Source organism: Lissotriton vulgaris, chromosome 5 (assembly GCF_964263255.1).
Source record: "Lissotriton vulgaris chromosome 5, aLisVul1.2, whole genome shotgun sequence".
Classification (NCBI taxonomy): Eukaryota; Metazoa; Chordata; class Amphibia; order Caudata; family Salamandridae; genus Lissotriton; species Lissotriton vulgaris.
The window spans coordinates 750,582,909-750,609,085 of NC_141693.1; the positions used below are offsets into that span (position 1 = coordinate 750,582,909).

The window sequence follows — 26,177 nt, forward strand, 5'->3', positions numbered from 1 at the left end:
GAGTAAAGGGCAGAATCCCCGGCTTTACCAACACGAACTTGCGCGAGCTGGTCCACAAACCCAGATAGGCAGCGGCACTGAGGGATTATAACAGGCGATGAATGGTGGCGGGAAGAGGACCAGCTGCGGCTGATTACACGCCGCACTGCAGGCTGGTCCTCGCAGTCCCTCGATGATCCTTTTGCCGGTATGCACCTCCTCCAGTCCCAGTTCCGTGCACTTTCCTACCAGAGCAACAGCAGCACCACACGAGCGGCTCCCGCAGAGCGGGGGCCGCGAGAGGTGACAGTTCACAGGGAGTAAAGGGAAGAATCCCCGGCATCACCAACACGAACTTGCGCGAGCTGCTCCACAAACCCAGATAGGCAGCGGCACTGAGGGATTATAACAGGCGATGAACAGTGGCGGGAAGAGGACCAGCTGCGGCTGATTACACGCCGCACTGCAGGCTGGTCCTCGCAGTCCCTCGATGATCCTTTTGCCGGTATGCACCTCCTCCAGTCCCAGTTCCGTGCACTTTCCCACCAGAGCAACAGCAGCACCACACGAGCGGCTCCCGCGGAGCCGGGGCCGCAAGAGGTGACAGTTCACAGGGAGTAAAGGGCAGAATCCCCGGCTTCACCAACACGAACTTGCGCGAGCTGGTCCACAAACCAAAAGATTTATATTAAATACAATTAATCTCACTAACACAGCGCAAGTAATGTGCAGGCGAAACCTAAACATATCACTGCTGGACTAACCTATCCCAGAATGGAAAAAGTAAGAAATGTACTTGCAGGACAAACAGGTAGGACTAGGCCGCTAAAGACATGTAAAAGGACATTCGGCGAGCTGTATGCTGACCTCCGTGAAACATGGAACGGCTGCAGAGTTCCTCCCATGAATCCCCAGCTCCAAGAAGAGCGTCATAAGCAATCATGGGTGCATCGTGGCCGCTGCGGCCGGCCCACCCATCTAAGCTGAAGGTCTTGTAAACGCGATCTCGCTCCAATGGGCCATACGCAGCTGGGAACATGGCAGGACCTACACCATCGGAAAGACAACGCTCTGAGAGGTACCTGGGAGACAGAAGGAAATAAGATGTAACATACTTTAAAGGACACAGCAACAACTACTGTACAATGGACCCGTATATCTATTATGTGAGAAATGTTAAATATATGAGAGAACCCAACAGACTGTCATTTTGCATTTGAACTGCAGGCAAAAATTTTCTAAATTAAAGGGAGGAGCTGCAATGCAACATAATGCCGATAAGCTCCTACAATTGCGCCAAAACATAATATGGACTGCAGTGGAATTCTTCTTATTCAAGCTGGTAAGTTTAATGCTGATCCAAAATACCACTGCTAGTCCTATCTCACCCCTGCCATGGTCACTGTTCAATCTTCATCTTCAGAACACTTATAAAGTGCCATAAATGCAGGTAGAACATCCAAGTGCCAGCATCTGTCAACTAAGACGACAACTACTAGAACAATATACTTGCATTAGTTTCCTTAAGGGAAAGAAGACTTCCATGGCTCAAAAGAATAAAGGCGAAATTCATAAAATAACTAGCACGGAAAACAAAAGTTTAGTCAACAGGAGGGAGGCCTGTTTGTTCAGTGAAAGAACATTTTTATTGGATTAGAATTGAAACCGTTTTTTGAGTTTGCCTGGAGTGTTTCAATTCAAACCGTTGCAGACACGAGATTACAGTTTAACCTGTAGTCAGGGGGACCGAGGAGCCAATGCCATTTTATGAGTGTTGGTGGTATGTGCACCCTTCCGGGAGCATCTGTAACAGTCTTAGAAGCAGAATTCAGTAGCACCTGGAGTTAGTTTTGACAATTTTTTTGTTGAGCCCAATAATACTGAAGGGACAGTTGTCCATCTGAGGTTGTAGATAGAATGTTAGGTTACATGAATTTATTAGCTGTATGGTCTCAGAGAGCATATCATGGTTCTGTCGTAGCCAAGAAATGATGTCAAGTGGAAATGCAAAACCAAGCTGAAATACTGACCTACTTAATAAATATATAAAAGGGACAGATTTTTAGGGCATTTACCGAACCCAACTGCAGCACTTCTCCTTCAGAGTGGCATGCTGTACTTAGACAACACTCCCGGTCAATTACACACACCTCTTTCCTGCTGAGAATTTAAGACAGGTCAGCGTTTAGTCTGAGCCAGTAGACACTCATGCACTTTTTGACCTTCCTCAAAGTTTGAGGATGTAGCAGACAACAATATATCATTAAGGTGGATAATTTGGATGTTGTCAGTATACATATAGAAGCAAATGCAAAGGAGCAGGTGAGTTTTAACAGTGGCTCCTAATTAATGTTAAAGAGATGGTGGATAGAGTAGACACCTAAGGGATGCCACAGTGCAACTGGCAAGAGTCGGAAGAATAAGATAATAAAATAACTGACTGAACCGATCTATTCAAATAAGGCTCACATATCGCAAAAGACGAGAACACAAATGCAACATCCTCCAGTTGATAAAGGATGGAATGACAGTGAACAAATCTAAAATAATTAAGTTGCTGACACTGCCAAAGTACTCCTCTGGTTAAGGATGTGTTTGTGTATGTCTGTTTACCAGTCCAATACTGCACAACTAGCCCCTTGGAAAGGTTCTTCCGACCATATGGCCTACAGGTGTTCTGTGAATGCACTGGGATAGCTTTACAAAATACTTCAAGAATAAAGTCTAGCCTCTGAGCAGGAGGAAATGATGTTCTAGATCTTGCGTCATCTAAATAAAATGTTGAGATGCAATTGTAAACAGAGAGATTGGTAAAGTATAGATCTGCAGTTTTGACAATCACTTGAGGACACAGAGAGGCCTAACAGCAGCCTCCTAACCACTTCAGAACAGCCATCTGATGATTTCAATGCCCAGCTGTACACCTCCCAGCAAAAACCTGAAATACCACCACCACAATCACAGTATGTAAATCAAGTCCCGGCTCACCAGGCCCATTTTTCTGTGAAATATGACCACGAAGACAGGTTGGCATCTACGTCGACTCCAACAGCCCGAATGTAGTCCTGTGCCACTGGAAGGGCTGCCATGAGCCCAGCACCCCACTGCACCAGGGACTTCTTCTGGACAGCAAAGGCAGTGAACAGGGCAGAAGCCAGAGCACCAAGGTAACCTAAGAAGAGGGAAAAGAACATACAAAAGAAGCATCTCTTGACTTTTGGGCTTGTTCTGTATAGGACAAGTAAGAATACTGTATGGGACAAGATGATCGATATTGAGTAGCTTTCAATGGGACAACACCAAGGGTAGAGGGCGACAGCCTTGTACAGGAAGAAAACAGACATAATGATTGAAGAGTCTTGCTGAGGATGGGGAGGGGATATTGAGTAAGCCGTCTATCAGACAAGGTGAAAAGGTATAATGAGCGGATGCTTTGCCCAGGCTGGGGGAAGGAACTATGAATGATCCTTGTATGGGACAACAAGAAGAGGGATATAGAATGACAACCTTGTTCAAGACTGGGGAAAGTATATTGAGTCAGCCTAATACAGGACATGGATAGGGATTGCCTTGCAAAGGAGAAGACCAAGGATACTGAATGTTATCTAGTAGACAAGGTGGGATACGGAGTAAGAACCTTGTTCAGAACAGGAGTAGGGGTATTGAATGTGAGAAATGTACAGGATGGAGGAAAGATAATGAACACAAGTGTTTTATAGGGATTCAAGAAATGGATACTGAATGAGCCTCATATAGGAGGATTAGAAAGAGAGTGAGTTAAAGTCTAGTCCAAGCCGGGAGAGGGCTGCTGTGTGACAGTAATCGCCACATTTAAATTACTTGTAAGGCCCTAGTGCATGGTACTACAGGTACCCAAAGGTCTGCAAATTAAATGCTACTTGCGGGCTGCAGCGCTCATTGTGCCACCCACAACAGTGGCCCTGTAAAACATGTATACAGGCCCGCCCTTACAGCCTTTGTGTGTTGTTTTAAATTGCCATTTCGACTTGGCAAAATAAACATTTTCAAACTGAAACTTTTGTACTTAATACTTAGAAGTCACCCCAAGGTAGGAACCCCAAAGACTGCCTACAGGGCAAGGGCGTGGTATTTGTATTTAAAAACCTAGGACAGGTGTTCTTAAACTTTGCATATACTGGCAGTGAAAACCCCGTCATTTTTCACAGCAGCATGGCTGGCTCTCCGATAGGAAAGCACTGAGTTACATTAAAATTCCTTATCATGCATAAAATTAGCTTGGGTATTACAAGACAACAGTTTCAAGAACTCATTGTAATAGGAATCTAAAATCCATCCGAATGGTAAAGTCGGATTTTAAAGTACTATTTTAGAATGCCACTTTTAGAAAGTTGGATAAACAAAATGGAGAGCAAGGGTTTTTGTTAGGGGCGAGTCCTTACCCCTGAGGTATAATCAAGTAAACAACGAGGACTGGCCCACTGTGTTGGAGTGTTGGAATCTAGTTAGTATTCCATGTCATCTGTAAGTGTAGCTGTATCAGCTGGGCACAAGCAGTCTTTGTTTAAAAACCCTCACACACCAACCTGGTTGGTGTCATGCTTCATCATCGGGGTCCAGCCAGGCAGCCGAGTGCCACCTGGCTGTGCTTCAACGTCGGACTACAGCGGAGCGGGTGTCGTGCAATAGTGTGAAGTGGATGAAGGTGAATGTTAAAATACACCTCTGGGAGTCCTTGCCTGGTAATTTTATTCGTGGCAGCCCAGGGTGTTGATTAAAAGCTATGTGTTGCAACTAATAGTAAAAAAATTATAATTACTAAGTTGACTTAGTTACGGTCACCAGCCGGGCCACGGAGGACCTAAGCTAGGTTTACCGCGGAGCATTCTACATTCACAAATAGTGACAGGAGTGACTCCCCCACTGTGCCCCGATTCTCTGGATCTTCCTAAGTAGCGATGATTTTTTCGCTTCCCTGAAGGTGCCTGTAATCCACAGGCGCACCTTCCACCACCTTTTTCCACACACCTTAGCGCGTGTGTAGGAGATCTAAACACGTGGCTTTCCTTTTTGCCACTCACTCACCCTGGTCCTGAAGAAAGTCCCGCTCAGACTCTACAGGGACTGAAACATGTAGACCGTAACTAAGTCAACTTAGTAATCATAATTTTTTTACTATTAGTTGCAACACTTAGCTTTTAATCAACACCCTGGGCCGCCACAAATAAAATTACCAGGCAAGGACTCCCAGAGGTGTATTTTAACATTCACCTCCATCCACTTCACACTATTGCACAACACCCGCTCTGCTGTAGTCAGGCGTTGAAGCACAGCCAGGTGGCACTCGGCTGCCTGGCTGGACCCCGATGATGAAGCATGACACCAACCAGGTTGGTGTGTGAGGGTTTTTTAAACAAAGACTGCTTGTGCCCAGCTGATACAGCTACACTTACAGGTGACATGGAATACTAACTAGATTCCAACACTCCAACACAGTGGGCCAGTCCTCGTTGTTTACTTGATTACTTTTAGAAAGTTGCAATTTTCCTCTCTAAGCCAAATGTGCCTTTCTGCCATTGTCCAGAATCACTTGACTGCTAATGGATCTCCTGAGGTGTCTTGCTCCCAGACAACACACAAAGAAATTGTGTGAAAGGATGTGTGGGTCTTACTGACAGGATAGCTGGGGAGGAGATTACACTTCAAAGGGGCCTGCCCAGGCCCACACAGAAGAACATGACACTAGACATGGCCCGGCCTTTGTTTCACTATCCAGGTTAAAAAGCCAATCCGAGAGGAAAGGGAGGTACTGACCAGAACCAGTTTTAGGATAACACAAAGGAGTGCCCCCACCCACAAGCTGGCACTGGGATTAATAGTGGCAGGCCCAGAACCTGACCTCTGGGCACTCCTGGACCTGTGAAGATCCAGAAAAAGGATTGCCCTGCTGTCTGAAACCTGAAGGAAGTCAGGATCCAATGCAGTGTTGTGCAGCTCCTCAATGAAGGCTTCGCTAGATGCAACACTGAGCAAGCCACAGCCATGTCATTCAGTCCTCACATAAAAGTCAGAAGGTAAAACCACCAGCAGGATAAAGTTGGTCCTGTATCTAACCTGCCCTACATTTGTCATACTGAACTTGTGGCTTTATCTCAGTCTGCTACAACCAGATCCCCACCTGGTCTACCCAACTACTTTATAAAATCTTGTTATGTCATGTTGCTACTCAGCTTTTGTCTGTAGTGTTGTGAATATGGCATAGTTCCATGTTATCAAAAAATCCCATCAGTTCCTGGCTAACAATTCATAAAAGGTAAAGCTCTGTTATTGCCAAACAGAGTTTTCCACCAAGCTGGCCCAATTTTACTTCTTGAAACAATGTAGCAGTATTCAGTGCTTAATTTGAGCCAGTGTTTACAGGTGGTGTCCACTGTAACTAATTTTGTGGCATTTGCACTTATTTTTCCGCATCAGATTTCAACGCAAAACAAGATGGAGAAAAACATAAAAGAGGTAAAGAACGAGGAAGAGAAAGAAAAAAAAGTGACAAAGGAAGGAAGAAGAGATCAAAAAAAGAACATAGAGGAGCAGAGTATGTCTGGTGATGGATTAAACAAGGATGAGTGGAATTAAGACTACACATCAGACCATCTGCAGCACCGGCAGTACCGTCTGAATAAATGTTTGCGCCCTGGCACTTATTATTTTACAAATTAAGCACCGTCTAACACCCATCACTGTTCCACTATACAAAAAGAAGAGTATAGCACTCCAAACCATTCCATGTTACTCCCACTAATCTGGAATGTTATTCCTTTGCTCTCAGGTCTATGAGCACTTATGATGGTTTTGAAAGAGCCTTCAAAACCTGCCTTTGTCCATTTTAATGATAGATTCCTTAGACCTCTGTCAAGAGAGAAAAGTCCCAGGGCAAAATTATGCATGATTGACAATTAGTTTGGAACTAACAGAACAAAACATACCACCCTACTGTTGATGGGCATTCACTAGAGTACTCAACTAATCAATCCAAGGTAGACCAGCTAGATCTTTATGCTAGTGCCTTACACCTTTTACTCTGTGCGCTATAACTCAAACCAATGCAATGCCCTGAGCGCCAGAGCCTATCCTGTGCTGCTCATTCTTTATTGAACAACTGGCAATGGAACAAATTCAGCATGATCCTAATCGGCTAAATAGACTACACAACATAGAGGGATACAATGACCATAAAAAATGACTAGCTAGTAACCGGTGTACATCTCTATTGCTATGGTTGGGCTCTCAGAGATAGACTACTAACTAGTTCTTATGGAAGACATGAAACCCTAGGCAACACCACAACAGCGGTAGGAGGAGTGAGGGTAGGAAAAAAATGACATTGAAAAAGACATATAGGGGACCAACCACACTCAACTTCGACTCCATAACTTCTCTTCAGACATGTGATAAGTGCATAGAAGAGAAAGAAATCACACAGGAGACTAAACATAGCACAGGAACAGTTTCATAAGCAAATAGGAGCTCCTACCAGTGGGGTGATGATGGGTCATGCGCCCACTCTCCACGCTGACATGAATTAGGTCGGGTAGCTCAGAGGGTCGGGGATACCTGCAGGGGGAGAAAAACAAATCTATGAAGATAAGCGGTAGGAAATTCGGTCTGTCAATGCTGCATAACAACTGCTATTATCTTCATAAGACCAGAGCACCATTCCAAGCAACAACACATCTTGCAAGAGCAATTACACACAATGCTAGACTACAACAGATGAACAGCACACCTCACAATACAAGGTGAAACCTGCCTAGCATACTCATTGTAGGTCTCCATGAGACCCCTATGCAGCTCAATAATATGTGAAATCACTGAACATTCATCACCCTACCCCCCCCAGTCAAGCAGCCTAAAAGGAATGACTGTAATTCAGCCTATCTGAATAATAAAAGCAGAGAAATATCATAAGGAAATGGTAAAGAAGAACAGGGAGCACAAGAGAAAACAAAGACAGGTGCTAACATTTCCTACCTGAGGCCAATACACATTGCTCTCATTGCAGCTCCACAGCCTGTGGCAGTTGGATTGAAAGGGATACGATGGCCCTTTACTTCTCCCGGCCTCAACTGGGATGCACCTTTCAGGAAAAGAGAGACAGCATGTCAAATGCATGCACAAACTGGGGTGTCTATTGGTGTCATTCTCGGACATATGAACACCTGTGTATTGTCTTTGTTTATCCCAATATCGTTAGGAAAACATTACTGGGAGCAGCCAGGTGCTATTCGCGTGGAAAAGGACACAGGTGGTCAAGCTGTTGCCAAAGTGGGGACAAAACCATTCATGTTTGGCTCTGTGGAACAAACCACAGCCTATGACGCTTATATGAGACTGCTGCAATGAATGGGATATCTTAGGTGACTATAGAGACACAGACTGGAAAGTGGTGGACCAGGGCAATGTTTCAACAAGTCAACTCCTTTGAATGGTAGGCAGGTCTAGGGATAATTCCAGTTTCACCATTCCGGCACACATATCATCCTCTTCTTATTTATTTATATATTGCTATATCCCTAAGCGATATCGTCAGGTTTAGATTTAAGGTTGTGGCAGGCCTCCTTGCTCCCACATTTAATTGTTTGGCCTTGCCCAGCCACCATGCCGTACTGCAGCTGTGATTCAGTCACAGCTTTGTATTACAGGAAGGTGCCTCCCAAACTCCCCTCTCATTCCTCTGCCACAAAACCACCTAAGACCCAATGTTTCATAACTACCAGAGGTGTGCAGCACAGTTCGTTCAATCTGATTCTCCTACTTGTGATCGTGGTAAGGGCACTGGATATTTGGAATGGAACTGAACTTAGCCCAGGTACCCACAGTGAGTTGGCCACATATGCGCCTGGGGCAGCATCAGTCATGTGTAAGAGTGGCGTTCCTGAAAGACGGGTATGGCAAGAATACAGTTAAACATACATTAGGCTTGCTTTTAATATATTATTGTTGTTTTAGGTGCTCGCGCATCAACTATCAGTGGACTCACAAAACATGATCTGGATCATTTACAGTTAAAAATGTTGTGAATGCAATTTATGTCCTTTATGCTTGTTTTAGCATTAGGGCGGATTTGAGTTAAACTGAGGTAAAACCTATATTTGCAGAGGCAGTCACTACCAGATTGTTCTGATGGTAATTGCCCTCAGTAACCTGTGGTCACAGGGTAATAATAGAAGACAGGTGTTCTTCATTTACAGTGCACAGGTGCTTATAGGATGCACAACAAAACCAGAGACCCAATGCAAATGTTATTTGCACCAGAGTGTTTTTGGACCTTGTAGTATGGCATGAGTTTCTGCAAAGTTTGAAAGGGGCTGATCCAGTGAAAAGCCAGGATGAACATTTCACAATCAACAAATTGCTCAAAAATGGGCCCATATACACATTCAAGTTTCCTGACTGTTTCGCTGGGGGTCAAGTTTTCTTTTCTCCTTCATCCGGGCTAGTCAATGTCTAACTAACTTTTACAGATGTATGTATGTATGTATGTGGTCTTGTAAAGCGCACTGCTGCCCTGAGGCGTCGTGGCTTTGTAGACCGCTGGGGAACCCATCCTGGCTATCCCTGTGAGATGGTCCCTACTGGGTATCTCCAAGGTGAAACCAGGCATCCCCGGCGAATGTGGGGGGCCGTTGTAGAGATGAGGCAAGCTAATGCCCAGAGTTGCCGAGTGTGATCCCTGCTTAGAGTAGGCACCGAGGCGAGAATTATCGAGTCCGCTGACCCTGGTCCTCGACCCTGCCGTGTCGGAATTGAACCCTGGTCCCGGGCTGTTCTCTGCTTCCGGGTCTGCCGCCTCTAACCAGTGAGCCACACCACTCCACAAATGAGCATTTTGAATGAGTTTGAATGAGTTATTAGATAAAATTAATTGAATCTTACCCGGCGTCTGTGATAATTTTATTGAGAGGTATAAGATAAATTAAGTAATTTGTGATCAACACTCTTCCTTGGGTCAATGGACCATTAGTCGAGTAATTGATAGTGATATTAACAAATTACTTAATTTATCTTATACCTCTCAATAAAATAATCACAGACGCTGGGTAAGATTCAATTAATTTTATCTAATAACTCATTCAAAATGAACGCTCATTTGTACACATTCACAGTGTATACTCCATCAACTTTCATGAGATAGGAAAATTCATTTGTCAAATTACATTCAAATCACAAACACATTCAACAATTTTAATGCATTAGGAGTTATAGATGAAGAGACAAAAGACATAATAACTCATACATTTGCAAAAGATATGCAAATTTGTGATAGAATAATATTTACCAAATGGTGATACAGGGAAACTCAACCCCTGGCCTAAAGGACTGGTGGAGTTCACCTGATTAAGTATCAGGAGACAAAGACTATAGGACTATAGGACAGGTGTAGAATAGGATGATACTTACTACACATCTCTAGAACCCCAATGCACCGGAGCGCACTCTCTCTTACATTCTCTCCCTCCTCGACATTCTTCCGCAAATCTTTAATCTAATCAGACTGTCTTTCAGGATTGAATCTTCCCAGTCAGTTCTCTTCCAGCAGCAGCTCTCGCCTACACCTCACTCAGCATCGACCTCAACCTCTTTTTTTACTTAAATCACTCTAGTTATAGTCTTTATTAATGCATGTCCCTCCATCGAAAGTTGCAAATTTCATTGGACCATGGATTGTGATTGGACAGGGGAGTTGTCATCTCCTCGTGCTGTCATTCTCGATCTCATAGTAACTTTTTGTCTAACAAACCCTTCCCATTTAATTTATTTATTTTTCGGTGTCATTTCCTTTCACACACATTCAAAGAAACAGATTAGATACAAATGCATATGTAGTTCTGCAGTTGAAGAGTGATCTCAGGTGTCTGTCCTTGGCTCTTGGCAGCCTGTCAATGGTCCGGTCAGCGGGTTACTTCAAAACTTCAGCGCACAGACTCAACTTGTGTTACGTTTTAACCGCCATCTTTTCCCTTGGCTTAGCACATCAGGCCCAGACACACACTATTTAATAAAGGAATCATAAACAGATGTTAATTTCTCAAATATGGTACTATCACTGTTCACCACCCACTTCTACTCTATCCCTCCCATGTGGTTTTCTTCTTTGTTAAGCAAAAGCATTAGCAGCGACAGCTCTCTTTAAATTCAGGCAAGCATATTCCAGGCATGCAGTGCCTCGAGACCTACAGTTAGTAACTCTTTGCGCATGTGTGAGAGTTTCTCTCTCACATGGGTTAATCACAGAGTTATTTGCATGGTTCTGGTTCACACTTGCACACAACAATTTTGCGTTTCAAGCGGGATTTCAGTTACCAGTTAGCAATTATTCTTTGTTATTTAAGCATGCATAAAAGCTCTTTTTCCTGTATGTAAATGTTGTGTGTATGTTAGCTTTCTTTTATCTACTATTTCCTATTTTAGCACCTGTTAATGAGAGGTTGATCGGAGCAAGTTTCTTTTCCTTGAATCCTTGCTCCATCAACCCCCCTCAGATGGCATTTTCAAGCCATCATGAAATACCCATCATTACCAATTGCCAATTTTATCATTTAGTCTTAGTACCTGCGTTGGTTTCTACGCATTCTTTATTTTTCTCTTTTATGTTAATTTATTTCATCTTACCAAATAGATTGTCTCTCATTTCTTCTAACTCTATCTCTTCCCTTTTTCTCTTTCTTCCCATCCTTTTATTTTGCATTTCAATTATTGACCCAGTTCTCATTTTTCCCTTGCAACATTTATAGGTCATTACTATCATAAATATCACTAATGCTATTTAAATCACGTGGATGAATATTTTCCCTAATAAAGTACTTCCAAAGGTGGAAAACCAGTTACTTATTTTAGAAAGACTTTTACTGAATTTTTCACATACACCGTCAACCTCCAAATGGGTCAAATCTTTATGAATCTTAAAAATATTCTTAATATATCCATCAATACCTTTACTTTTTTCCGGGATATATGTACAGCAGTGTTGAACTTTCAACATGCCATAGACTCCTTCTTCCTTTGCCAATAAGATATCAAGGGCAAGTCTATTTTGCAAAACCATAGATCTGATTGCAACCATTTCAGTATTCCTCCAGCAGTATCTGTTGATAAACGGTCAATTACAATGGACAATTGAAGTATCTTGTGTGAATTCAATATGACTCCAACTGACGGTATCAGTGCACCAAATATATCCCCTACTAATTCTGAAAAGCTTGCTCTTTAATTTCTTGTTAGTTTTTTACTTATGTCATACATTTCATTGCTCTTAGTGAAGTGGTATACCTTCGGAAATACAATGGCAATGTTACAACTGCCATACCATCGTGCAGGTAACCTATAATAGGTATTTTTACCGCACACATAATACATTCCCGGGAATTAGGATCAGTTCCCCCTTTTAGTCCCCATGCTCCCATTATTAGGAAGGTATGTTCACATTCGCTAGTACAAATGAAAATGGTATTATATTCAGTTTTTAATCTATGTAGACAGAATTTCCCCAGTTTCGACAAGTCCAGGGACATTGCAGCATGAGTCTCGCTTTTCTTATAATCCTTTTCTAGAGCAGCCCATGGAGGTATATGGGACTTTTGCTCAACCGCTTTCTTTTGGAAATCCTGCCTTCTTTCTCCTACTAAATTTAGAAAATCCTTTTCTCCATCATGCAAAAGTCATGTTAGATTATTTCTATGTGCATGTGTTATGTCTATGGGATTTGTAGTTAGAAAGAATTCTACCATAAACTCTGCATTTTTACCACTAAGCACTGGATTCATATGTCTTCTAATAGGAATTTCTGAAAATACTAAATCCATATTACTATAGTAATATTGTAACTTACCAGTTCCATAAAACAAAGTAGTTACAACACTACAAGACACACCATAAGTTAATGGGAGATGGTGATATGTCACACCATCTGAGACAGAAGTAGGTAGTTTCATGCAAACCTAATCACTCACATCCATTGTATTAACATACTGGTAAAGGAGTTTAGCAAATACATTTAATGATGTATCACTATTTTATTTATCATGATTATACACGCTTTTATCCATTTGAACTAAATCTGTAGTAGTTGTTTTTTTTAGTAACCGCACTCACTTTTTTTCTAGTATTTGTGATATTCTGATTATGAGTTACCATTAGGATTAGTATCACGACTGTTAATAATAACCAAATCAAATTAATATTGTAATACTACATAGACAACATTTATCACACCGTCGTTTTAAGTTAGAATATGGATGTTCAGTCACTTTTACTTCTGCCATTTTAGTATCTAAAAATTAATCCTAAATATTATTTTCATTAAAAAAACCTTTTTTTAAATAAAAACTTTGTGTGATCCCACACTTCGAAGGCTTTCAGCTTTTGGTCAGTCCTTCTTCCCTCTTGATCTTCTTCCTTTGATAATTTCTCAATGGATCCGCCCTTTGTACAAAAGTCTTTTCTTTGAGGTGGTCTCAAATCCCTTTCATCAGAACCTTCAACAATGATATTTTCTGGTTCACCGTTCAGATCAAGATTTTCAAAATCTTCCAATATAATGTAGGTCCAAACTGGAGCCTTATATTTTCTATTTGGTATCCTTGCTCTTTTTGAAAATCTTAATGATCTTCTTCTTGATTGTTCTTGTTCAACCTGACTTGATACCTCGTTTACTTGCTCTAGTTCCTTCCCTGTTTTTCTTCTTAGAATGTATCTCAGTCTTTTCACTCCACTCAGCCAGTTCTTTCCCTTTTTCACTCCTTTAGTCTGTACTGCCTTTTCACCGTCTTCACCTATTGTAAGTGTCCTTTTATCCTCTCTTTCTTTTAGTTGGACTTGTTCTGATTTTTCAGCTTATTTTTCTTCTGTTGTTTGTATTTGGTCTGAACCGTCTGATCTTTCTTTTTCCTCTTCTGCCTGAACTTGATCCGGATTTTCAATAAAAGATTCTTCAATTCCTTGTTCATTTTGTTCTGGTCTATCAATCTCCAACTATTTAGCAGTCTCTACAGCATTCTCTTCAGTCCTAGTAACTGGTGCCCTCTCTACTGGACTTGTACTTGGTTGCTCTTCGTCAATGCGTTCTTCAGAGTCTGTCTCTCTGATATCGGCGATTTCACAACTCTCAGCTTCTGGTTCTTTTGTTTGTTCTACCAGTTGCTGCTCTGGTTGTTCAGGTGGACTTGGGACTATTTGAGTATGACTAGCGTGGATCCAATTCGGATATCCAGCACACTTCACTGCTGTAGTCATGACCAATATGATTTGATGAGGTCCTTTCCACCTGGGTTCCAAGCACAATTTCCTCATATGCTTCTTTATCACAACCCAGTCTCCAAGACACAAATCATTAGCTTGATTTGGCTGTGCTGCATTTGCATCTTCTCCAACCTGGTGAGAAACAGACCGTACCAGATCAGCTAGTCCTTCACAATAGTCCAACACTAAATCATCAGTTATATTCATCAATTTGTTTCCAGGTACAAATGCCTGTATCACCACTCTTACTAAGAGGATTTTATGCAGACTTAATCCTGTTCTTCGGTCAGGAATGCTTCTAAAGCTCATCAGTACAATGGGCAAAGCATCAGGCCATTTCAATGAAGTGGACGCACACACCTTTCCTAACCTGGATTTTATTGAAACATTGAGCTGCTCAACCACTCTAGATGCTTCTGGTCGGTAGGCACAATGTAACTTCTGTTCAATTATGAAAGCTTCACAAATTAGTTTAATTATCTCATTATTAAAATGAGGTCCTCTATCTGATTCCAAAGTGCCTGGAAATCCAAATCACAGAATAAGCTCCCTCAACAGTAGTTTGGCAACTGTGAGACTGTCATTCCTTCTCGTGGGATAGGCTTCCACCCATCAAGAAAACAGACACACGATAACAAGGACATGGTTTAGTTGCAATCTTGTTAATGGGCCTTCTGCTTTTCCAATTTATCCCCAGCTAACCACGGTCTTCCTCCCTGGATTTTGCAGTTGACAGGTCAAACATCTTTGGCAGAGACTTTCTGCAACTACGCTGAACTTGGGATTAAACCATGTCTGTCTGAAATGTCTAATCATGGCATCCCTCCCTACGTGTGTAATTCCTTGATATACCCTCGCCAGTGCGACAACAAGCTATCTGGCATTATTGGTATACCATCTGGACACACCCACACTTCATCGTCAGCCCTTCTTGTGCAACCTGTTTTGATCCAGTGTTCCTTTTCTTTTACGTCTGCCTCATCCTGTAATTGCCTAACTCCATCCCATGTTTCAAAAGCAGAGAAAAACATTTGTTGGCAATTGGTAACTTCCTTTTCCATCCCTCTGTTCAAAGACATTTTATTTCTTGCACAAAATTGTGCCACTTGGTCTGCGTACCGATTATCCAATGTCACATAATTATTTCCTGACTTATGTGCGGAACATTTGACCACTGCAATTTCTTTTGGCAATTGTAATGCTTCTAACAGTTCTTTAACATCTTTGCCATTTCTTATGGGAGATCCTGAAGAAGTCAGAAACCCTCCCTGTAGCCACAATTGGTCAAAGTCATGCAAAACCCCCACACCATATTGACTGTCCGTAAATATAGCTACTCTCAATTTTTTCCCAAATTTACAAGCCTTCATCAATGCAAACATTTCAGCTACTTGTGCAGATTTAACTCCTCTTAAGCAGGATTGATACAGTACATACAGCATAACTAGGCATCAATTCTCCATTCTCTCTTCTCAAACATGAACCATCAACAAACAGTACAAAATCTGACTCTTCCAGTGCAACGTCAAGGAGGTCAAGTCTTGTCTTTGTACACATTTCTGTCACATCAAAATAATCCTGATCAACTTCCTTTTTCACTTCCTCACAATAGGAATTGGGCAAACTGTTGCTGCATACATCATGGTGCATCTTGTCACACTTACATTTTCAGCACCCAAGATTACCCTTTCATACCTAGTCAGCCGACTAGGGGTCAAATGTTGAGTACAAGTTCTTGTTAAAAAAATCTCAACTGAATGCGGAACAAATACTTTTACAGAATGTCCCATCACAAGCAATTCACTCTGCTCCAGACTCACACAAGTAGCAGCTACTACTTTTAAGCAGCCAGGTAATGCTGCACCCACTTGATCAAAAGTAGCAGAAAAGTATGCAACGGGACGTCGAGACAATCCAAGTCTCTGGGTTAACACCGAAAGTGCACACCTTTCTCTTTCAAAACAGAACAATGCAAATTCTTTCATATAGTCTGGCATTCCTAATGCTGGCGCTTGACACAAACAACTTTTCAGTTTTATGAATGCTTCTTGCCTTTCATCATCCCACTCAATCGGATCAGTCATATCTTTTCGCGTCAACCTTATTAAAGGTTTTGCCAGGAGTGAAAATCCACTTATCCATTGACGACAGTATCCAAATATTTCAAAAAACATTCGCACTTCCTTTTTAGTTTTAGGCATACTCATTTGTAAAATCACTTTTATTCTTTCTGGAGTCACCTTTCTGACTCCTCTCTCCATCTTATGTCCAAGATATTGAAGTTCTTGTTTACAAAACTGTAATTTTTCTGGGGACACCCTGTGTTCTCCTTCTGCCAAATGGTTCAGTAAAGCTATTGTGTCAGTGACACAAGCGTCTCTAGTCTTTGATGCCACCAATAGGTAATCAATGTACTGAACTAAGACTAAGTTTGCTGGCATAACCAAGGTCTCTAAACATTTTTAGGTCTCAGGCTGGCGAAAAGCAGCGCATGCGCTGCTCTGCCAGCAGGGGCTTTTTGGAATCGATACGATTCCAGCGTGCATGCGGGGCGACAAACAAGACAAAAGATGTGCACGCGGGGATTGGATGCTTTACTGGCGGCATGATACACTCGGGACTTTTATTTTCTCGCCGTCAGTAAAGCATCCAGTCCCCGCTGTTAATTGCTTCTCCTGTATTGCCTCTCCTGATCGCTGCAACCAGTAGAAGGCCCACTGAGCTAGCACCCAACCTATATGGAGGCCAGGCGGTGATGTATAGTGTCGAAGAATGCCATCAGATCAAGTGGTGCCAGGATGCCCTCTGCCCTACGAATAGGATAATATTGATTATTTGTATAGCACCGCTGAATTTGGTGCCGTAAGGAAATTGAAATGTTGCCATGTGCGTGCTACCTTTCAGAAAACTATGGCACCTTTTGTGAAGCTGTTACAACCTAGGGTTCTCTTGAGGCATGCAGTAGCGGGGCCTTAAGGCAGAGACCCGTAGTGCCCTTCATGTAGAGCTGAACTTCTTAGATCACCTTTAAGCACTGAGTTGATGTTACTCATCAAATTCTTTTCCATGTCCACAGTTTCTGTCCCCTGCTGATGGTGAAATCCAGCCCATTTTTAATCAACTGAGTTATGCATTGTTGTAAACCCAGCAGCGCTCCAGCTGCCTCTAGTTTCAAAATCTGATTGAATATTGATGGACTTTCTGTGTACCCTTGAGGAACTCGGCACCATGCCAAAACACGGTCTCCGAACCAGAGAGCAAAAAGAATATTGGCTATTCCGATTCAGTGGAATTGAAAAGAATGCTTGGCACAAATCAATCACAGTATACTAGTGAGCGTTCCATGGTATCTGATAAAGAATCACTGCAGGATTTGGTACTACACGACAACAGGGTACTACTATTTTATTGATTTTCCTCAAATCTTGCACTATTCTATATTTTCCACTAGGCTTTTTAAGTCCCATGATTGGCGAATTACAAGGACTGCTCAATATTTCTTTTAAAATTCCCTGTTCAATCATTTGGTCAATTACAGGGGCCAACTCCTGCTCTAACTTCAGGGCTCATCCTGTATTGTGGTGTATTTGGGTACATTGCACCTTCCGTCACCATAATTTTGACAGGGTCTACCTTTGCCATTAGACCAATTTCTTTTCCTGTAAAGTTCCACACATCTGACCTCACTGTATTTCTCCATTCGTCAGACATATCACTTTCAGTAAGAAGTGAAAAGATCTCCTCCACTTCGGTTTCCTGTTTAGCTAGCATCATTTTGAAAGCTACATCTTCATCTGGTGTTTGGAAAGCCACACCATCAGGCGTACAAAAGATGCTGCAATTCATTTTGCACAACAAATCCCTACCTAATAAGTTTACTGGACTCGAGTTGCATACCACAAATCGATGCATGTCTCTGAAATTTCCAATATTCACTTCCATTGGTTTTGTTATTGGGGTTCTAATCTGCTTGTTTGAGACTCCTACACCTTGGATGGTTTCTCCCGAGAGGGTTAGGTTTGGGATTACTGCTGTTCTTACAGTAGAACGGACAGCACCAGTATCTACTAGGAAAGTGATATTTGTTTCCTTCAACCTTTCCATCAACAAATGGACCTGACTGATCTACCGCCAAGGATATGCCAAGCATGCACTCCTCCTACCCCCTCAGACACCGTCATAGAGACATCCCTGATTCACTTGCATCACTCTGAATCCAATATTGTTGAACAGTCTGTGTATTATTACCACTTTCTCCACGGAATCCGGTGTTCACACTGTATCTCTGCACCTGAGCATTCACATTGTTGGGTAAAGGGGCTTGTGGCTTCTGTAACTGAGGAGTAGCTATCTGCTGCTGCTGTTGTTGATTCACAACCACCTCATTCTGCATCTGTGGATTTAAAATTTGATTTACCCCATTATTCTGTTGAATATTTCTACATTCGTTCTTCCAATGTCCAAGCTTTCCCATCCATGACAAGGATATTTCTTTCTCGCTTCTTCTCTACTCATTCGTCCTTTTCCCTTACTTTCATTCGAGATTTTACTTTTCTGATTCTGTCCATTCTTCTGAGTATCATTTTGAGAACCAAAATGTGCTTCTTGGCGTTCTGCTATCTTCACTAGTGCCCAAATCATTTTCACCTTTAACTTTTTATGCTTGGCATCAATGTCATCACTGCAGTGTTTTGCATACTTCAGAATATCTTCGGTCGGCTTGCTTTGCCAACAAAGCATATGCTGCTGAATCATCTGGCTAATTTCTGATCTTAGTCCATAGACCACTCTATATACAAAATGTCCCATATCTTTATCACCAATGTTCTCAAATCCACCATACTGTTTAAACACCTGCAGCAGCCTTTCATAATACACATGATCTGACTCCTTAGGTTCTTGATTTGTTCTGTCAATTTTAACCCAATCTGTTTCTATAGGGGGAATTTTCCCTTTCAGAAAAGTAAACATCTGATTATATTTGTTCATCACCTCTTCTGAAGGTGCACCTGTTCTTGCGTCTCGATGATATTTTTCAGTGGGCCAATCAACTGTAATTTTACATTCTGTCCACAAATCAGTTGGTACCACTATGTCAAACAGACCATCCAAATCCTTCAACAAAACCTTTGAAACTTTAACAAACCTCTCTACCGCTTGTACCACTCAATTGGTTTTTCTCTCAATCTTGGAAAATCATTTGTAAAAGACAAAATATCCTGTCTTTCCCATGGAACATGAACATAATAGGGTTTTTGTAGTACTTTTCTATATCTATTCCAAATTCTAAAGCGACTTCCGCTATTTTCTCATGTAAACACTTTGTACTCCAGGTTACACTCCTGCACAGAAACAACAATTCTTTATCTTCATATGAACCTAGTCTATCAAGACTTATTGTGCCAATGATCATTTTTTCTAAATCCACTTTTAACTTGCTTATATCTAAAGTTTTTGGTTGGGGATACTTCTTTTCTAATCCTTTTTCCGATTTCTCCAGATCTTCAGGAGAAAATCCAGCTGAACTACCTGCCACTGGAGTGACAGTTGATACCTTTCTCAATATTTGGGAGATTCAATATTGAAACATTCGACTGACACTCACTAATATGATGGTCTACCATGACTATTTCCTTTCTAGCTCTATTCTGTGAGACTACTACATTTTGTGATTTTGGTGTACCTCTTTTATCACCTACAATGGAATAACATGACCATTAGTTACTGGTACTGTCAGCGCTTCCGTATTCAAGCCTATATGATCTATTTTCTGAATTATTTCCTTTTTACTTTTGTTCAATGCATCCCTTTCCTTTTCTTGTGATGCTCGAATGACTGTTGGATCATATAGAACTTGTGGAACCAATAGAGTTCCCATCATAGGGACACTTGGAGTTGTATCTCTAGCACTTTCCTGATAAGGCGGAGGTCTTTTTACTAAAATATCCTCTATTAAATCATCATCAGAATCATCACACATTTGCTCCTTTCTTGATCTTCAGCCATCAATACTGGATACACACCCCCTGTTACCACAGCTTTTCTCCATCTTTTCATCTGTCAAATGGGTATCTCAGTAAAAATCCTCTATTAATCCTCATTCCTCCTCTGTATTTCTCACGCTCAAATGCCTCAACTTTCCATTCTTTCTAAGCCTCATACTGTGTTAACCTAGGATTCAGTTCTAACAAATTCATCCGATTTCTTAAATTCTGAAGAATTCTTACATTAAATGTACCATGTTCAGGGAAAGCTAAAACACCATCATCTTTCGTATACTCCACCCAATTTTCCAACCATATACACGTATGATATCCACTTTCCATCATCATATAGGAAGCAAGCGTATTAGGGGGTGGAATAAGAATTTCCTCCCTAGTTACTATGCACTTGTCCTTCCTAAAGAAATTCATGATCTTATTAATCAACTTCATTTTCTCAGTCTTTTATTTAATTTACTTGACAAAATCCAAGAACTCTTGCTGTTCTCACTAAACCTATTAGCCAACACTCGTCCAATTCCTACGTGACTCACACCAACAATCCAATCAGGGCTCAATACGCATTCCCTTCTTCACCCAATACCAGCACTCTCCCCGTCTACTGACCAATCAGAGCTTACAACACACCCACTTGTCTGACCAATGCCAACACTTTGTGAAGTCAGTATTACTCCTTCTACTAACCCTCCCTTTACAAACGGCAGTTTTCTCATGCCCGCTGCTTCAACCAATACCAGCATGGCTCTCTGTGACATCAGTATGGCTCCTTCTACTGACCCTCCCTACACAAGGTAATATGACAATGTCTTCTAGTTTTTTTCTTTATAAAAAATTCTTGTTAGTAACAACGCAAAACAGCGCTACCCTGTCTGCTCCACTAAACCAAAGATAGTTTCTTCACTCGCTACAAAGAGAAAAATTCCTTCCGGTCACTATGAGTAAAAACCACTGTTTATCCTTCACTTAAGCTCAAGAAGGGCCTGCTACTCCACTAGGGATACTCCTCCTTTGGGTAAGGCCAATGTTTCATAGGCTGGCCCTCTCCTGTAATTCACACACTCCTCTTATACGATATAGTCCCTACTATAATACTGGCAGCCCTGCATAGCTTCTCAGTATTATGAGAACAGATGAGTAACCTTCTGGGGTGTGATTTCCATTTACCACGCTCTTCTAAATTCCTTTCCTGGGTTTCCCAGGTATCTCTGTACCTGTTCTTCCAGACAACATAGAACAGGACACTAACTCTTTGTGTTAAACATATAGTCAATTAAATTATCAATACCCACCAAACTAATCGATAATAACCATCACTCTGCTACCAGAAAAACTGATCCTGCGAAAATCCAGGATGAACATTTCACAATCAACAAATTACTCAAAAATGGGCCCATATACACATTCAAGTTTCTTGACCGTTTCGCTGGGGGTTAAGTTTTATTTTCTTCTTGATCCGAGTTAGTCAATGTCTAGCTAAGTTTCACAGATCAACACTCTTCCTTTGGTCAATGGACCATTAGTCGAGTAGTTGATGGTGATATTAACAAATTACTTTTTTTTTTTGGAAGAACGAACAGTAGTGAACTTAATATTTAAGCCAAAAAGCCCAAGAGAACCAATGAACTAAATAGATGAATGTTGTGACATGAAACCAAATTAATAGAACCAAAGCATACTATATATAAAAAGAATTTTTGTGGTTTATTTAAATATTTTCTTCATTTTTCTTGAAAATTTTCATTTATAAAAATACATATGATCACATAAAAATTCAATAACATACATATTATGATTCCAGAGAGGTATCTACATATAATCAAAAACACGAAAAAGAAGGAGAAAACAGAAAACAGTACAAATGACTATGGTGATAGGTTGGGCTAGTGGAGTAAGCAAAGCGGTGGGTGGAGACTCTACGCGCGTTTCGGCTATTGCCTTCTTCAGGAGTCCGTCATTTGCATTTAGGACAAGGACATACACTGAAAAACATATAAAAATCAAGTCACACAAACTGGTACATAAGTGGTGTCATACTATAATTATAAATACCATGTAGGGGCCTTGGGCCTAGGTCTAATTCATATACATACATTCTAGACATAAATTGTCTAAACTCTGATTCGAATGATGTCTCCTAATACTATATCAAAGAGCAGTTACATATTGGACAGAAAACATTATTATGTTTACATAGGATGATCTATTGTCTGATATATAGATGTACTAGACATAATTGATTTAAGACAGTTACATCCTTAGTATGTATTGGTTGTATTTCACCGAATATCTTTGAGTATTGATAGCACTGAAGGGTGAACAAAGGCATATCAAAGAAATAGCTCTATGATAGAATTCATAGACATAATAGAGATTAGCAAGAATATAAAGAAAAGTAGAAGAATGAAAAAGAAAAGGAAACGCCTAAATGGTTGTTACACTGATAATTATAATTAGGTTGTAGTTAAGATTGTCATTTTATGTCACCAAATTAAGTAAGAATAAACATTTGGAATATTGACCACACTAACGGTTGTAAGTAGCTTGATTGTAATTACTTACATAGAAAAGTGGTATTCTCCTATTTGAATATATTTCGTGGGGAAGTTATAACAGCTGGATGGCACCGTATTCTGCACATCACTAAATAAGAAGAACAGCCATTATGTAACGTGATATGGTAAAAGGATATGGAAGTCGCCAAACGACAGGTAGAAAATAGCGATAGGCTGAAAAGTTACCTATGTTAAAGCGATATTTCAATTCTTAGTTAAATATATCATTGCCTGGTATTCTCATGTTGTAAGACAGTTTTTTACTAAGTAGTTATTTGACTAACGTCCTATTTATTCAGCATAGATGTAATTGTTTGAATGCACGTTTTTCTATATTAGACTCTACATCTCGACTGCAAACAGATATCAGTAGTACTTGGTGGTAGAGAAAAATTCTTAATGTAGGGAGACATGTCAGTGTTAATCATGATGTCTGTACCTTGCTATTGTCCGTATTATATTTGTTGATACAATTCTTGAAGGATTTGCAGAGATACTTAGTTCGTGCCAATGGATATACAACACTGAAATAAAGAAGAGGTCATGTCGAATGTTTACCAGTAGGGGGGATAAGAGATCTACCAGAGTGGTGACATAAATATTAAGTTAGCCTATTTACCTTTTTAATGGGTGGCTGTAACTTCGTATAAAGATTATGAAGAAACGCGATGACAGTCCAATATTGTCTGGGTTTCTATGGCCTCATATCTTGTTTATTTGTAGTGCCATAGGCGATGGCAGTCTAAAATAATACAAAGATAGAAAAGGGTGGGGTAAGAGGGGTTTTCTTAGAGGCAACCAGGTGAGAAAATATATAATGACGCCCGGTTATTACTATCATTCTATTAATTTGATTACTAAATTAAGTAACACTACATACCTAATTGGTATAAGGCGCCAGCGTATAGTTGGAATTCTGTAGTTGAAGTGTGTCCTTCCTTAATGATAAAAGGCCTCGGGACAATAGCAGACCTAAAACATAGGTTAGAGTCCGGTTGAGAAATGCCAGGAAAAAGATAAAACTGAGGGAAGGGGGGAGGGAAGGTTTGAGAATGGTTAAAGTCTGGCTTCTATTAGGCTATAGTTGGTCCGCATGCTGGGCTAAATCGCAATACATACCGAGGCAGAGACTGGCGCCGTGGTAAACTGGGGTTCTGGATGTCTTGCGTCGTCGAACCGAAGGAAAGGATGCCTAGATGCCTAGTGCTATATATATCTCTCACTACCTCTTAATATCGATTGAAAACCGGTGTATCAAATTAGGAAGGGGCGTGGTGACAGGTAAATGGTAATTGCTTACAGGGTGGTGCGGTGGAGGATGCTCCCGTGAGCCAAACGTGCATGCGCTCGTAGTTCCGACTGTAGAACTACACAGATAAAGTGGCGCACCGGGCGCGTGACAATTACTTGCTTAATGATGACGTGTATACTGACTGTGGGGGCCAATAGACACACAGTGGTAGTTCTATGGCTGAACTACAATTATAGAGTTGTCCCATACTAAACGGGACACGTATGCGGTAGTTACATTTTATCAGTCACGGTTATTAGTACATGTACCAGGTATTGTGAATGTGTGTCAGATTAGAAGGAAGCGTGAAAACAGGTAAATGGTGGTTACATATAGGGTGTTACACTGGGGGGTGTTCCCGTAAGTAAACACGCATGCGCTCGTAGTTACATTATAGAACTACACGGGTAAAGTGGCGTATCAGGCGCGTGAAAGATGCATCCATACTAATGACTTGCATCCTGGCTGCAGGGGCCAATGGGCACACGACAATAGTTCTATGACCGAACTATAATTATAGAGTTATCTTGAATTGAACTGGACACCTATGCGATAATTACATGTTATTAATCACAGTAATTAGTACAAACACACAGATTTGTGAGTGATAACCCTTTTGGACTAACCTTATATTTTAGATACTGTAACAAGTAGGTTACTGTTCAGATAATCGCTTGCTCCCATGGAATTTCAAAATTGAGCCCCGTGGTTGCTGTGTTTAAAGAAAAGATCCAGTATACCTCTCTCTTTTTCCGAATCTTGTCAGGGCATAATCCTGGCCTAGGTTGCACATTTTCGAGGATGTACCACCTTAATTCTTCAGGTGCGTGGTTACATTCTAGGAAATGCGCAACCAGGGGGGCATTGATATTAACAAATTACTTAATTTATCGTATACCTCTCAATAAAATAGTCACAGACTCCGGGTAAGATTCAATGAATTTTATCTAATAACTCATTCAAAATGTACGCTCATTTGTACAGATTCACAGTGCAAACTCCATCAACTTTCATGGGAGAGAAAAATTCATTTATTAAATTTTATTCAAATTACCGACACATGCAACAATGTTAATGCATTAGGAGTGATAGATGAAGAGTCACAAGACATAATAGCTCATACATTTGCAAAAGATATGCAAATTTAAGATAGAATCATATTTACAAAAGGGTGAAACGGGGAATCCCAACCCCTGGCCAAAAGGACTGGTGGGGTCACCTGATTAGGATACAAAGACTATAGGACAGGTGCAGGATAGGATGATACTTACTGCACTTCTCTAGAACTCCTACGCACTGGGGCACACACTCTTCCTCCTCGACATGCTTCCACATATCTTCAATCTAATCAGACTGTCTTTCAGTATTGAATCTTCCCAGTCAGTTATCTTCCAGCAGTAGCTCTCGCCTACACCTCACTCAGCATCGACGTCAACCTCACCATCTTTCTTAACTTAAATCACTCTAGTTATAGTCTTTATTTCTGCATGTCCCTCCCTCAAAAGTTGCAAATTTCATTGGACCATGGATTGTGATTGGGCAGGGGCAGGGTAGTGGTCATCTCCTCATGCTGTCATTCTCGATTTCTTAGTTAACTTTTTTGTCTAACAAACCCTTCCCATTTAATTTATTCATTTTTCAGCATCATACCTTTCACACACATTCAAAGAAACAGATTAGATACAAAGGTATATGTAGTTCTACAGTTGAAGAGCATTACCAGGTGTCTGTCCTTGGCAGCCTGTCAATGGTCTGGTCAGCAGGTCACTTCAAACCTTCAGCGCGCAGACTCAAATTTTGTTACATTTCAACCGCCATCTTTTCCCTTGGCTTAGCCCATCAGGCCCAAACTCCCTCTCACATGGGTTAATCACATGGTTATTTGCGCGGTTCTGGTTCGCACATGCACACAACAATTTTCGGTTTCAAGCAGGAATTCAGTATTGTAGCAATTATTCTTTGTTATTTAAGCATGCATAAACACTCTTTTCCCCATATGTAAATGTTGTGTGTATGTTAGTTTTCTTTTATCTACTATTTCTTATTTTAGTACCTGTTAATGAGAGGTTGATTCGAGCA

The 26,177-nt window shown here is 41.1% G+C and overlaps 1 protein-coding gene across 2 annotated transcripts in view; it reads right to left on the minus strand.

Moving 5' to 3' along the window:
- Positions 1 to 781: 781 nt before the first annotated feature.
- Positions 782 to 26,177, minus strand: part of LOC147711499 (ADP-ribosylhydrolase ARH1-like) — a 56,851-nt gene continuing 31,455 nt past the window's right edge. For both annotated transcript variants that reach the window (XM_086920196.1, XM_086920195.1), the window contains exons 4-7: positions 7,987 to 8,092; positions 7,490 to 7,569; positions 2,968 to 3,151; positions 782 to 1,061 (exon numbers count right to left, since the gene is read on the minus strand). In XM_086920196.1, the coding sequence (XP_086776322.1) occupies positions 797 to 1,061; positions 2,968 to 3,151; positions 7,490 to 7,569; positions 7,987 to 8,092 (635 nt within the window). In that variant the 3' untranslated portion in view covers positions 782 to 796. The remainder of the gene's footprint in view (positions 1,062 to 2,967; positions 3,152 to 7,489; positions 7,570 to 7,986; positions 8,093 to 26,177) is intronic.